Consider the following 14,250-nt stretch of genomic DNA (forward strand, 5'->3'; position numbering starts at 1 on the left):
TTTCCCTCTTCGTTTCTCTCTCTTTCTAGTTAGCACGCGAATGTTTACAAGTTTAGAAGGCTGATAAATCTACTACCCTTATTTCGTATAGCTATTTACTAATTTGCTATCGCGATCGGTTCTTCGCCTTTTGGAAGAAACTGCAACTTTTTCTGAAGTTCAGCCGACTTCAGATGGATTTGGTGTACCTGGGTATCTTGTAACCACTTCTAGAAAAAATATCAGTTAGGCCACTTGTACATGTCGTATGAGCAAGAAACTAGTATTAAATAATAGCTCGTCATGCTGAAAACACATAGCAATAGTGAACAATAAGCATATAATCAAAAACGAGTTTCATTAGCCATAAACAGGGTGGGATGTGAGTATGTGTTGCTGTCGCATTTTGCTGCACCACCGTGAAGTGCCATCTAATTTAACTGCCGTGCCCTCCACCAGATGGCAAGGAGTGCCAGAGTTTGGCAGTGGCACAGTCTTGACAGACCTGATGCGTGTGAAGCTTGTCGCGGCAGGCTTGGCAGGACATCAATAAGCATTTGGATGGAGGCCCTGGAGCAGAACAGAACTGACCAACACAGATGTGTGGCTGCCAACACTTCTGAAGAATACAACCAACATCTCCTACGTTGCAGTGTGGCCAAGGATACCTGATGGGGGGTCGACGTAATTGCACATGAAATAAGATATGAAAAAGACACATAATTAGACATATAATCAACATTTCATCATCAAATAATTTGAACCACCATGTACGTCTGCCTTGCCTGCCTTTATGTTGACACTTGGTTGACCTGTTTTTTTTTTTTTTTTGTCAAATGGCAAAGGTGAACCCCTGGGGTTAAAATAACCCCAGATGGCCAAATAATTTTGAACCCCTCACTACAGCATTCCTCATAGCACGTCTTGCTCTGGGATATTAAATTCCATAATTTTATTTTATTGTGGTTCTGCTATGATGGAAGCAGCAACACAAAGCCTTGTTGCACAGAATTGATTTATTTACACAGTGCCGTGTTTGATAATTAAAAATACATATAAGTCCTATGCACAGAGCCGCCTAGATGGTCCACTTTGTGGACCTTGTCTCAACAGACTCGACCAGGCCCTTTCCCAGGATGCTGAAGTCCTCCAAGATGGCCTCCACGTTGGGCACCATCATGTTGTTACCCTTCAGCATGTAGCCTCCGATATGGGACACCTGCATTCACCAAAATGTTTCATTGGTAAGCATCTTCTACAGAAGACTCGTGGAAAAGGATAAGAATCACCGACAAAGTATTTCCTGTACTGCATATTTTACTCATTTATTTATGCATGTACCATTATGAATGGGCATTACATAGGGGGAAAGGATTAAGAATTAACTCTTTGAGGTCATTCTGGTCAGATGCCTCATGCATTTTGGACAACAAGCAGGAAGAGCTCTTATGAGAAGGAATGCGTAGTAAGTGAATTATTTCAGAACGTTTTTCTTTGTTCCTCGGGCTCTTGTACAGTTTACCGCCAGCGTCACATAATGGGCGACCAAAACAGGAACTATTTTCTATAGGGTTCAAATCGTTGCTTTCTTCAGTGCTTTCAAAGATGTTTGCTGGCTGTCTGAAGGCAGAACCTATTTCTTCTTGGAAATTAAATATCAGATTCAGCAAGCTCGCGTGCTCTCTTCGTAAAATGCAAGCGGCGAGAACACCACCATCCTTGGTGCTCTGCAGCTCGAAAAAACACGTATGAATTCCTTCAAGTGTTCCACTAAAATGCACCGTCATTATATGCAAATGCCGTGAAGCACAATTATCAGTAATTGAAGAAATTTCCAAAAGGTTCCGTGACAAACAGGAAAATCTAGCGCGGGCATGTGTCAGGCACTTCCTGACATCTGACCGGAACCAATATTTTTGCTTCCCAGGATGCCACCAACATGTGACCGCAAAGGGTTATTATTACTTGTTATTATTATTATTACAGTGACTGTGACCTTCTGACTGTGGCCAGTGACTGTGGCAGCTTACCTTCAGTGGCTGTGGTACAAAAGCATTTGGCTTCCACAGGACGGCCACTAGGTTGCCCCCGTAACGGTCGTAGAAAAAGAGGGCCAGTTGTCCGTATGCATCCTGGAATAAATACAGCGATTGCTCATTTCTGTGACACTCCATCACACGCACTTCAAAAGGCAAACATCCGGGCTCATGGCTTTTACCACAATGCACATGGCTCGGTAATATGAAGCAGCTTGTTGGCCACTGAGGCCAGCGATGCAGAATCCATTGCAACAATCCACACACTGAAGACTCCACTCCACTTATGTACTTCAGTTAAATGAACCTTTTACCAAATCAAAAGTGCCGCTGCCAAAGTGACAGCTAATTCTCTACATGCAAGAATTCCTTAGGACATGCTTAATTCTCACAGCACACAGATGTGTTTGTGCCAGCAATGAAGAAAGAACAGTTATTGGAACTGTGAGCCGATTAATATTATCTGAGTACAACTGACCACAAAAATTTGCCAGACACGAAATTTGTAAAAAAAATCTGAAGTCCTGCAGAGCCTGGACACAAAGCCAGAAATCCAAACTTTTCATCTATAGAAGTTTTTTATGAATAGCACAGTAAGTTATTAAATTAGGAGCATTATGCTTTAGCAGACCAGAAATTTGCATTTGTCTCTTGAGCGCTGTGACCCGTAAGCTTTTCGGGTCTATTGTACGTGGCTCACAACATGCACGGCGCTGGCAGTAGAACAATGCTAGCACATGTACCTCGAGAGCCCGTACATAGCGCGACACAATGTCAAAAGCGACCACTGGCAGGACATCGCCTTTGAATGGCCTCAGGGCAGACTTGAAGGTGCAGTCAACAGCCATGTGAGAGGTGGGCACTCGCTTCTCGTCCAGGTGGATGATCACATCGTATGGGTCGAGAGGCGGCCGGAAGATTTGCTGCGCAAGGGATTAGAATGAATTAAAAGCATGCTCTATCTCAATGCAGAAATGTAGCTCTGTTTGGGAGCCACTGAAATGATTAGGACAAAATCTGTATCGTTTTATAGGTTAAAGCGTATCCCATTAACGAAAGGAGTCATAGCTACAGGCAAAGGCAGGTTTCAAACTCTGCAGTCACTTTGAAAGCTACTAAGGTCAACACATGCAAGCGTCAGTAATAGTAACGACAAAATGCGAAAAAACTCGAGGTCGTGGGTTTGATTCTCTACCTTAGCATTCATATTCCAGTGAAGTCAATGTAGGGGGTTTGCAAATATAAAATTTTCAATTTCAAAGCAAATTCAAATAATGAAAACTAAGTGCCAATCAAATCGAAAGTTTTTGGAACATTTTTTCTAATACAAATACTATCAGTTTTGCAAAAATGCATTTCTTTTTCACCAACTTAGAGCTACAAAAAAAAAAAAAGTTTATTGCACAGAAAGTACTGTACAGGAAAACTACGCTTTGTGGTCAACAAAATTCTCTAGTACAACAGCTTTCCTTGACAGTGTCATAACTGCAAGACACATTTGTGCAGCACCCCGCCTGCGTGTCAATTCTTTCAGACCCCGAAAAGAGCTGCTCACTAGACACACCCTACCATCTGGCTCAGTGGGTACCTCCTCACAAGACAAGCCAACAGTGTTTACCATGCTTACACCACCACTCACAATGGATCTTCTTTTTGGTCCATAACTTCATCATGAACGTCTTTCAGCCTGTGCTTATAGCAGTGAAAATTGCTGCCGTAAGCAAGTGAGAAGTGCTGCTGGTTGATGAGTTTATAAGTCTTGCCACAGTGCTGACATGGAAGGAGCCCCTTCAGAAGCTTTAGTTGTTGAGGACAGATCTGGGTTTCATGGTGCTGAAATTTTCCGTGCTTCTAAAGCCAGGTTTTATATTCCAGTTGGCCATTGAAGCATCCTGGTGGTACTCAACTACTTTTAAACGGGATCTAAAAACACTGCCAAGCATGCTACTTGTTCAGATTTGTAGTTTAGAAACAACATATTTAGGCACTTGGACAGATCAGTAGCAGACACAGAGGTGTCCACCAGGCGGCTGGAGTTTTCCAGATGCATGAAGAGGCAGCACAGTGTCAGTACTTCAGCTAATCGTGTTGGGTAGCCATAAGCACCAGAAGGGGCCCCCGTGATAGTGCCCCCTTTTTTGTTTTTATAATGCTTCACTGCATGGCAAGTATGCTTCACCGCAGTACAGTCTGTATGCTTCGCCATACAACATGACTGTACTGCAGCAAAGCTGACTTAGAAAACTTGACAAAAGCTGAAATTTGGGGGAGTTCGAATACTTCGAATAGTAAATGTGTCTTTCGAATCGAATACCAACCAATTCAAATCGAATATTTGAAGTTTCGAATATTCACACAACGCTATTCAAAAGGCAAATACACCTATCTTTGAGTGCTCATACGCCCGTATGGGCAGTGTGGGTTATAGATCAAATGCAGGTGGGTGATATTCTAGGTGAAATTACGAGGGAGCGAAGTACAGCAGGTTGAATAGGCCGCAGAAGAGATGATCAGTGGTCTATTCATGTAGCGGAGCAGATGCCAAGGGAAGAGCAATGCAACAGAGGGCAGCAGGGCGACTATATGGAGCGTTCAGATAAGGAAATCTACAGGTGCAGTGAGGACTCAGCTTATAGTTGGATGTTTGACAGAGGCCCCATCCAGCCGTGGCCTTAAAGATAGGCTGAGGAGGATGGAGTTAATGAAACCCAGTAGGTAAAAAATCATCTTGCATTGCGGCGCTACGGTGTTGCCTATAGCAAAGGTGACCACATTGAGGACATAAAATCGATCGGCCAGTGCTAATAAACTGCGAGGAGGGTGTGCCGGTGCAAGCAGACCTCCTAGCAGTTGGGGGGGAACGCCGAGAGACGGCACAAGTGTTGTGCAAGGAACTGCAGTTGCTGAAGGGAGCACGACATGGCGGCACGATGGGCCGCACAGTTCTTGGAGCTCACTAATAAACGAGTGGCAATCAAAGTGTAGGCTCGTCGTTGATCCCGAAACAACGATCGCCGATTCTCACCCTGACATCGGCTTCGATGGGACACAGGACTTGCCCCTCCAGCACACGAAGTGACTCCCTCGCCAGGGCCGTCAGGCGCTGCATTATTTGTCCTGTGGGGGAGTGCCGCGTCCATAGCGATGGATGCCACCCGTCCAGAGGAGTCGCAATGAACATCGGTGGTAACGTTGACCTCTGGTTGACAAAGGTGGAGTGCAACTCCGCCACCTGGTCCTCTGCGTCACCACAGCAAATATGTGCATAGTGTAACTTCTTGCGAGTCAACATCCCCAGCACAAGCTCCTCCACATCATGGGGAGCTAAGCCAGAATTTTTTATTGGTTGCCCGCATTACAAAGCCGCAGAAACTATTGTTGAAAAGGACAGATTGCCTGGGCACTTGCAAAGCGCACTGTCTACAAGCCTGCCCCAGTATTTTGTTCCTTAAATAGAAGCATTGAATGATAGGTGGCTTAGTGCAGATTAATGATTCAAATAGCTAGTGCAATGTGCTAAGATCACTAAGAAGAATTAAAAACTTACTGAACATGCACTGTACTTAGAACTAAACATTTTACTCAAGAAAGCAGTTCATATAGATTCTTTTAAAAAATCACAAAATTTGCAATGACTACTTAAAAAGAATGCTTCACACTTCAGCAATTCCATGGCTCTAAACATATTTATCAAGACAGTGGCCAGAAGAAGTGCAAAGCTCCCGATAGCTATACAGCTGCCAAGACCTGTTTATTAGGAATGATGACCTTCACATGAAGGCACTTAATGGAAGTGGATTCCCTTTTCCTTTACTGCCTTTCAGCTGTTGATTCTTTTGCTCTTAGCATTGACAAATGGCACTGCATTAACACTCTAGACAGCTGCTATCAAGTCTAGGTTATGTGACCATAAGAACTCTTGCGAACAAGAGGAAACATGGCCAGCACAAGAATGTCGACCAGTGCAGCAGCGAATACATAGCATGGCAGTCCCTTTGATTGTCCTTTACTGTCTTTCAATTATTCTACAATATAAAAATAAAAAAAGAAAGCGATTCATTCAGGAAATTGTAATTAAATTTTGCATACATATGCAAAAAGATGTGTAGACTGCAAGTATCCGGGTCTTATTATAATTTTCAGCAATACTGGTTATGCACATTATGAGAAACCTCTTGACAATGCTCTTGCAAATGGCAGTAGAAATTAAACATTTTTTTAGCTTCGTTGGAATGTGTGCTCTATGCGAAACACTGTAGGCTATTTTAGAACTCTCTTGGTCACAATACAAAGCTCCAAACATGCACAACAGGCGATAGTTTGTCTGCTTTCAGGTACACAGGCAAATAACTAAATAAGATTTTGATAAACTAAAGACATATCCAAAAATGGGATATTGAATTCTATAAAATGCATAAATTTCATCCAGCTAGCTTTCTATTCTTAATGAAGATAGATCTCCAAGGTGTATCTACATTTGAAAATTTTGAGCCCAAATTCACTTGACTTCAGTGCAAAGTTACTTTTGTTTTACCAAAGCTTTGCATGTTCTAGTGGAACAAACAATGCAGCAGTTTATCGCTTACTGGTGAACTTGTCGGCCAGGTTGAGGATGAGCGGCTGCCTCACCCAGTCATGGTTTGCGAGGAGAGTGAGAAAACGCTGAAAGCCCAGTCTTGCCGAGCTGCGCAAGATCAAAGGCAGACACATTCAGACTGACTGCTCTCATCCACCAACAAAAACACAAAAGCTTTGCAAAGAACCTCCACAGGAAGGGTCTCAAATTAGTGTAGTCGGTGACGACACAAGTAGCCAAAGAGACAATCCCTTATGTCTCTCAATAACACAGACGCAGGCTCTGGGGCATCTCAGCTTTAAACAGAATGTGTCACAGTCCGGCATTAAACAGCCAAGAAGAGTAGGCATTGCATCAGGGCATGGATGCTGAGAAGAAAACTCGCTGCACAAACCACATGCTTTAATTGCACACAGATGGTGGCAGCGGGTCGCACGTCTTGAAAGCGACGGGGTCCTCGGTGCTGTAGCATGCATGCCAAAGCGTACTAGCAGAAGGCAGTTGCAAGTGGTTGACGTGGCAATGACGAAATACAAACACACGTACGCACTACAACCTGGAAAATGAGCGACACAGATTGGCTAGCCCGCATAAAACAAAACCAGGAACACATTCATACATGCTGGCACGTTGGGAGCAAGGCGTGTGACCGGGATAGTTTGAAAACCATTAAAAAATATGTAGCAGCTTATGTGTCCATTTCTCTTGTTTGTCCTTTGTCCACTGGTGCGCTGCTTTTTTTTTTTTACAATGTTACGAGAGGATGAAGGAGTGATGGTGGTGGTAGATGCATGCCAGTTGCCTCCGAGGCGCATTTGTCACTGCACTATAGATCAGTCACTGGCTGCTTCAAGCCAATGGGCAAAACATAGCAGCAGGTGATATTTTACCCCATGTTTTCTCCAAGGCATGGCTTGAAATGGGAGCGGCTCCCTACCGTCAAATGTCAGCAATCTCCTGATACTCGAGTTTGATGGAAAACAGCCTACATAGTGAAGCAAAAGGAAGATGCCGGCCAAAACTTTTAGTAACTACAATGTATAGGTGGATCACATGTTTCGAGAAAGAATCGTGGCCAGATAGTGCATGTAAGGGACCCCACCAAGCTTCATCCAGGTGCGACGTATACAATATCCCTAGCAAGGATTCCCTAGCCTATCTGTGCAATATCCATAGGGATATTGCTAGGGATGGGATAGGGCTAGGGATAGTAATATCCCTAGCCTACATCGGTGAATTTGGAAACTTTAATTAACAAAGGAAATGGCACCGGTTGACGTGGCAAAGGCAAACTTGTCATCCAATGCACCGGCCCAAGCATCACGAAAAGACTGGCAATATCATTGACTGGGACGCAGCTGCTATCGTCGCCAGAGAAAAATCCCTATCTACGCACTTAGTGCTAGAGTCATTCTACATCCAGTCAACACCACAAGTGATTAACAGGACACGAGGCAATTTACCCGACACCTACTCCATGTTCACGGCGTCATCATTCCGGTACATACATACAGTCATACTTCGATATACGAACATGGATATAACTAAGCAAATATATTTTTTTTACCAATATCAGTGTGGTAAATATATGCTTAATGAATATCAGATATAACGAAGGCATTTTCGTGTCAGATTCCACTTCGTTATAAGGAGGTTCAACTGTATAAGCAACAACTGTGCATCTTCGTTGTTATTGTGAACAAGAGGCCTGTAGGGACCTCGAAACATTTTTTTTTTTATGCGAATAGATTTCTCTGGCTTCTTGGCGGTTTTTGTGGTTGGTCGGTGGTCGACGGCAGGTCGATGGTCGGACTCCGCAAGGAAAATGTTCCTTCTCTCTCTATTGTTCTCTAACTGCCATGCGCTCATTTGTTTGTTTGTTTGTTTGGGCTATTCACTTACACTGACAACAATCGCCAATGATTTCTTCTTTCTTAATTATTTGATTCTTATTTTGGCAAGTGTTCTTATTCCGGCAAGTGATGCTCAATGTCCTTAAAAGCTTGTTACTCATTACATTTGTGTTAAATACCAGAAACATGATTTCAGAGCCACGACTCACTTGGGTACCACGTAGGGCGCAGGGGAGACGTAGGCAGCAGCGGCGAGCAGTTCGACACATTCATCCGACACGTGGTTGCTGAGCAGGTGCGAAGCGACCCAGCGTTTGGCCAGTCGGCATGCAGCGCTGAACGTGCTGTGCTGTTGCTGGAGCCTGAAAAAAAAAAATGAGTACAGACGGCACTCGAACGTCTGGGAGACTGTCAATTTGCAGGAGTGGACAGCAGTAAAAAAAAACCTCCCCTGAAGCGATTTCAGGAGGTCGAGAAACTGTCAACTCGTTGAAAGCCTGTTCCCGTGAAATGCAAATTAAATTGCAGGTTTCAACGTTGTAAAATTGAACTGTGGGTTATGAGGGATGCCACAGTGAAGGGCCCCGAAGCGATTACGAACACCTGGGGTTCTTTAATATCCACCTAAATCTGAGCACACAAGCGTTTTTGTGTTTCGCCCAAGCGGAAATGCAGCCTGGAAGGGTCAAGCCTGTGGCCTTGTGCAAAAGATTAGGTGTGTGGGCGTGCCGTTAATGTTGGGACTTCGCAATTTTGAATTAAACTCCCGAGTTTGTACTCCGCCAGGCAGTAATTCACTGCAGTTGGCAGTGTAGCTTGATTTGAACGCTATTTACAGGGTTATGCAACAGGTTAGAACACATTTAAGTTGGTGCTTGCATTGCAACATGTTGAGTGACGTGGCCCCCACACATGCCTTCATCATACATATGCAAAAAGTAAGAAAATCCAGCATATGATTATGAGGCACACCGTAGTGGGGAACTCAAGATTTATTTTGAGCACCTGCGGTTCTTTAACGTGAACCTAAATTTACATACACGAGCCTTTTTGCATTTCGCCCCCATCAATATGCAGCCGATGTGGCTGGGAAATAAACAACAGACCCCTTAGCATTTTTCAAGTGCCTACTGGACATTTTTGAACGAATGATTTCTGTTCATTTTGCTTCAAGGCATAGCTGTACACCTGAAAAACATTCTCCCATAGAAAGACTGACGGCCTAAAAAAATAATGCCTAATAATAAAGAAATATTGAAGCAAGAATGAGCGGGATGGGGGTCTGTTACTTTTGCTCGCTAGGCTACATATACCATATTTTTGAGCGTGTAACCCACATCGAAAATTCAAAAAAATTTGACAGTGAAGCCGGGATGCGAGTTATATGTGAATTTCGCCTCAAGGTGCGGTTTCACAGCAGCGCACGCAAGGCTGTCATCAAGCCACACCTCAGGGCAAGGTTCTCTGCCATATAAAGTTTCGCTATATCCTAGGGAACCCCATCCTCTTCCCAACCCTATGCATTGAAGCTCCCCTCTTCCCTTCTTTATGACCGTCCATTCTACTTCTCTTTTCTGGTCGCCATTTTGCGTTTAGTAGCTAGCGAATAGTGCACATGGCACTGGCAAACTAAAATTCGGATCACAATGAGCAGCGTTCAATGGCCAGAAGCAGCTGCCAAAAAGAGGTGCGGGAGGGGGGGGGGAACAAACCCACTGGCCAAAGACGCGACATGGATGAGCCGTGCATCTGCCAACTGTTCTTGCAAAGGTTTGAGCGTTGTTGCATGCAGTTCTTTTTCTGCGAGTTAGGTATATGTGGAAAAATACGGCATGTGCAAGCCCCACCGACACAAATTCAGCTTAGCCATGTCCAGTCACAACCACAGATGAACATTAGTCCGTTCTGCACTTGCTGAATATAGCCATCTCAGCCTGTACATGGCCATGAGTTAGTAGCATTTCTTTCTTTCTTTCTTTAAAACAATAAATTGGAACTTTCACTTGAATTGTTTACCAGAAAAAACTAAACAAACCTTCCCGTTTTTGCCCACACAATTCTGCAAGTTCTTGCTAAGAATATTCCTTTGGAAAAAAAGAAAAGAAAAAGAGGTGTGGCAGTAAATTACACGAATTATTCAAATCTACAGATAAAAAAAACAATGCAAAGATGCTTTTACAATGACAATTGACAGGAGCAGCACAACTTGTGAGCCAAAGTGTGTTGTTCAAAACGAAACTGTCATGTTTGGTTCCGTTATTCCTCTTATGCCTTGTTTCGTACCAGAGAAGTCTGCATGATCTTAGTTAACCAGCGCAAAATAAAAAACAGAACACCAACATAGCCGTCTCTGGTTGCCTCTCAATTAGCTTGAAGAGTTAAAACTTGCAACCATGCATTGCAGACCTAAAAGCAAGCTGTGCAGACATGCCATTGTGTACACATTTGCCTCTCACTGGCTTTTCAACCGTTATTCTCCAGCTTTTCTTGGATGTTTTGATGACCAACCAGCTGTGACCATCAGGAAATGTACCGTGACAGTGGCACGAAACCGCACGGCGCCAACGTGCACTGACGGCATGATACGTCTCGATACAGAAAAGGCCATGTCTACAATGAGCGTCTCCATATTCCGGCATCCTGCCTCAGTGCACCAACAACTGGTTCAGCAGTTTTGCAACTACAGTCCCGCTACTTGAGCATTCGAGTGCAGGATTTCATTACTCTTTTCTGACAAAGTTTCTCGCGTGACTTTGATGACTTTCCCGCGAGAATGAACTTTAAATGTGCATTCACACCGGCACTCGCAGAGGTCGCACGATTGAGTTGGTCGCAAAGCAACAGTCACAAATGGTTGCTCCGGTTGAAAAGTGACCATTTAAAACGACTCGCTTGCTGCTCAAATTCTCAGCTCTGCGACTGGAGCGACAAAGACCAATCAGTGATGCAGGAGCAGCACATCAAAATACTCTTATGGTCATTTGATGCGGTGATGGCGACATGAGCACATGGCATCAATCACAAGACATTTCAGCATGAAAATGAGCAGGTCACGCTCTCCAGCGTGAACATAAGCCTCCGTGAGTCGCTCCTTGGTTGCCAGTTGCAGTCCGTGGTGCAACCTCTGTCAATCGTTGATGTGAATGCACCCTAAAGTGACACTGTGGAGCTGCGTTAGTAAGCTATACTTCCGCAATAAAGAGATGGCTACTCTTACTGCGAGAGAAAGCTTGGTAAGCAAGAAAAGATGCACAAACGAAACACAGTTGGTCGCACCACCTTGAAGTTCCTACACCAGCTTTCCATGAAGCCGTAAATTTTGACAGTGTCTACTGATGTCTAGTGAATTTTGTTTATCAGTAAAGGAAATCTACACTGCATTTTAATGTAGCTGATGAGTCAACCCCGCAAGTTTCCTTAACGTCTTCTGCACATAACAGCCCAAACAGTGAAAAAGTACACTAAAATCTGTGACTTCTTACCATTGCACCAGAACTGAGGTTTTGGGACAAAATTCAAGTAAGGGAAGCTGAGCCATGCTTTTGTGCAACAATAATCTACCTCTTCGAAGTATTCTTACAAAACAAAATCTTGAAAACAGGAATTTTGGAAGACTACACAACCAGTCTAAACTAATTTTTGGGCACCCCATAGCGACCTTTAAAGGAGTCCCGGGACCCTATTTTTAGAACTGCTTTACTTACTAAAACATTGCTGAGCACAATGTGCCGTCGACTCACCCGTGCAATGTGCTGGTGAGGCCAGGCAAGATCTCGGTCTCATACTCAATCTTGGTGCTGAGCTCGGTGTCCCTGACCTTGACGGCGCCATTTGGCGCAACAGTCTGCCGCGCTAGACCAATCTCCTTGTGGGCGGCGATGCGCACACGAAACACGAAGCCCCCCTGAAACACGAGAAACAGCAGAGGCGACCATCTGAATTTGCAGCAATGAAGCATTATGCAGCTACAATGATCAGAGCCCGAATAGCAAAACTGTCTAATAAAAAAAATGTGATAAAATCAAATCACTGCCATACGGTGTGTCTGTTTTTATTCTTTACTTTTTCAGTTTGTAAACCGAACTAATGTCATCTTGCACAATTATGAGTCGAATAACAGAATAATAATTCATATTCTATATTTAGACTATTCGTACAACCCTATGGTACAGCCTTTTCATTCAGGCAAATGTCACCACTCTAGCACTGTCACCATTTCAGTGTATTTCAGTGCACATAAACATGTCCAATTTCCATTTCATCGCCGAAGTTCGAATCCTCATCTTTCTCTTCTACTTGTTTTGGGAGCAGTACTGCTGGATTCACAATCATGGTACAACGCTAAATGCAGCTTTCGTCCACCTAGGAGCACAGCTTGTCGTGTTCCGAGTTTCACTAACTACTAATTGCAAAATGGCGATCTGTAAAAAAAGGGGGAGAATGGGACACCATGGAGAGGAGAGGGGAGCTTCAACATGCAAGGGTGGGGAGAGGGTGGGATTCCCTAGGAGAAAATGAAACTAAATGGTGGAGAACCTGGCCTTAAAACTATCACGCCATGAAGCAGCACTTCAAGGCAAAATTAGCATGTAACTCACACCCCAATTTTACTGTTATATTTCTTGCATTTTTGTAGCGAGTTATGCATGCGAAACTATGATTCGTTTCTTTTTTTTTTAAAGTCAAGTGTGCTCCCCCTAAAAGAAGAAGATGCATGCTTGCATGCAAGATAGGCGATGAGTACTGTTTGGAGACAAGAAAAGCCAGGACAAGGCTGCAAATTTTTCTTGGAATGTAAGCAAAAGTTGCCCGTGATGGTCACAGCAATTTCTCATCCACAATTTCGGACAGCCCACGTGCCTTGAAGACGTCGACGTACTCCGGGTGCGCAGCCGTGATCAAGTGCTCGTTGTCACGCAGGAGTCGAGCTAGGGTCAGGTGGAACGCAGCCTTCACCCGGCGCAGGGCTTCCAGATCGTCGGGCCACTTGCCAGTGGCTTCCATGTGAACCACAACTGCAGAGATTTTGGGAAAAGTTGGTAACATTAAAGTCGATTAAACCAGTTAACACTGGTAAAGCGTTCTTTTATAATTCTATCCATGTTTCTCTGGTGGAAAAACGTTGATTATACGGTTATATCCACATATAATGAACTCTGAAAAAAGAAAAAGAAAAAAAGAAGTGGGAATTCGATACATTTGCACCTCATTACAACGAAATGGGATATAACAAAATAATGGATATAACGAAGAAAAAAAAAGCCATTTCCCTTGAAATCCCCATAGAGATGATTGCGTTTACAACCTCATTTTAATGAAGTAATATTGTTCAGCAAATGAATATAACGAGCTTTCTTCTCTGAAGCCAAAAATACTGACCTTTGTGCACCAAGCATATTGCTTTCCGTAGGGTTCTACACCTCGTTCAGTGTGTCAGTTCAACGTTCCGACATAACATAACACTGATGAGCAACACTGGTGTTTTTCACCGCTGCCCGTTGCCGCGTGCACAAGCTGTACCTCCTTCTTACCGCACCTCTCTCTCGCTGCGGCATGTAGCTGACAAAGCCAGGCCGTGCCTAACAGCGCCACGCCACATATTGATGATGCTGCTTGCACAGAGAGTACTAAAAACCAGATCCTCCACTTCTCTCTCTCACTGTGGCGTGCTGACACAGCTAGGTGTGGCCTCCAAGACTGCGTGAAACTGACACATGCCTGCCAAGCCAAGCCGCCGCACTCACACAGCGGAGCCGCGGCAGCTGCAGGGCCATAAAAGAGTAGCGAATCAGACAACTTTGCTTTT

At 44.1% G+C, this 14,250-nt stretch overlaps 1 protein-coding gene across 1 annotated transcript in view; it reads right to left on the reverse strand.

The window, feature by feature from the left end:
- Positions 1-975: 975 nt before the first annotated feature.
- The window catches only part of Mat89Ba (nucleolar protein 6 Mat89Ba), a 43,457-nt gene continuing 30,182 nt past the window's right edge, over positions 976-14,250 (reverse strand). Inside the window, exons 15-22 of the mRNA XM_075668940.1 lie at positions 13,305-13,459; positions 12,185-12,348; positions 8,654-8,806; positions 6,602-6,699; positions 5,041-5,255; positions 2,759-2,938; positions 2,010-2,111; positions 976-1,198 (exon numbers count right to left, since the gene is read on the reverse strand). Of these exons, the coding sequence (XP_075525055.1) occupies positions 1,058-1,198; positions 2,010-2,111; positions 2,759-2,938; positions 5,041-5,255; positions 6,602-6,699; positions 8,654-8,806; positions 12,185-12,348; positions 13,305-13,459 (1,208 nt within the window). The 3' untranslated portion in view covers positions 976-1,057. The remainder of the gene's footprint in view (positions 1,199-2,009; positions 2,112-2,758; positions 2,939-5,040; positions 5,256-6,601; positions 6,700-8,653; positions 8,807-12,184; positions 12,349-13,304; positions 13,460-14,250) is intronic.

Source organism: Dermacentor variabilis, chromosome 9, assembly GCF_050947875.1.
Source record: "Dermacentor variabilis isolate Ectoservices chromosome 9, ASM5094787v1, whole genome shotgun sequence".
NCBI classification, from domain to species: Eukaryota; Metazoa; Arthropoda; class Arachnida; order Ixodida; family Ixodidae; genus Dermacentor; species Dermacentor variabilis.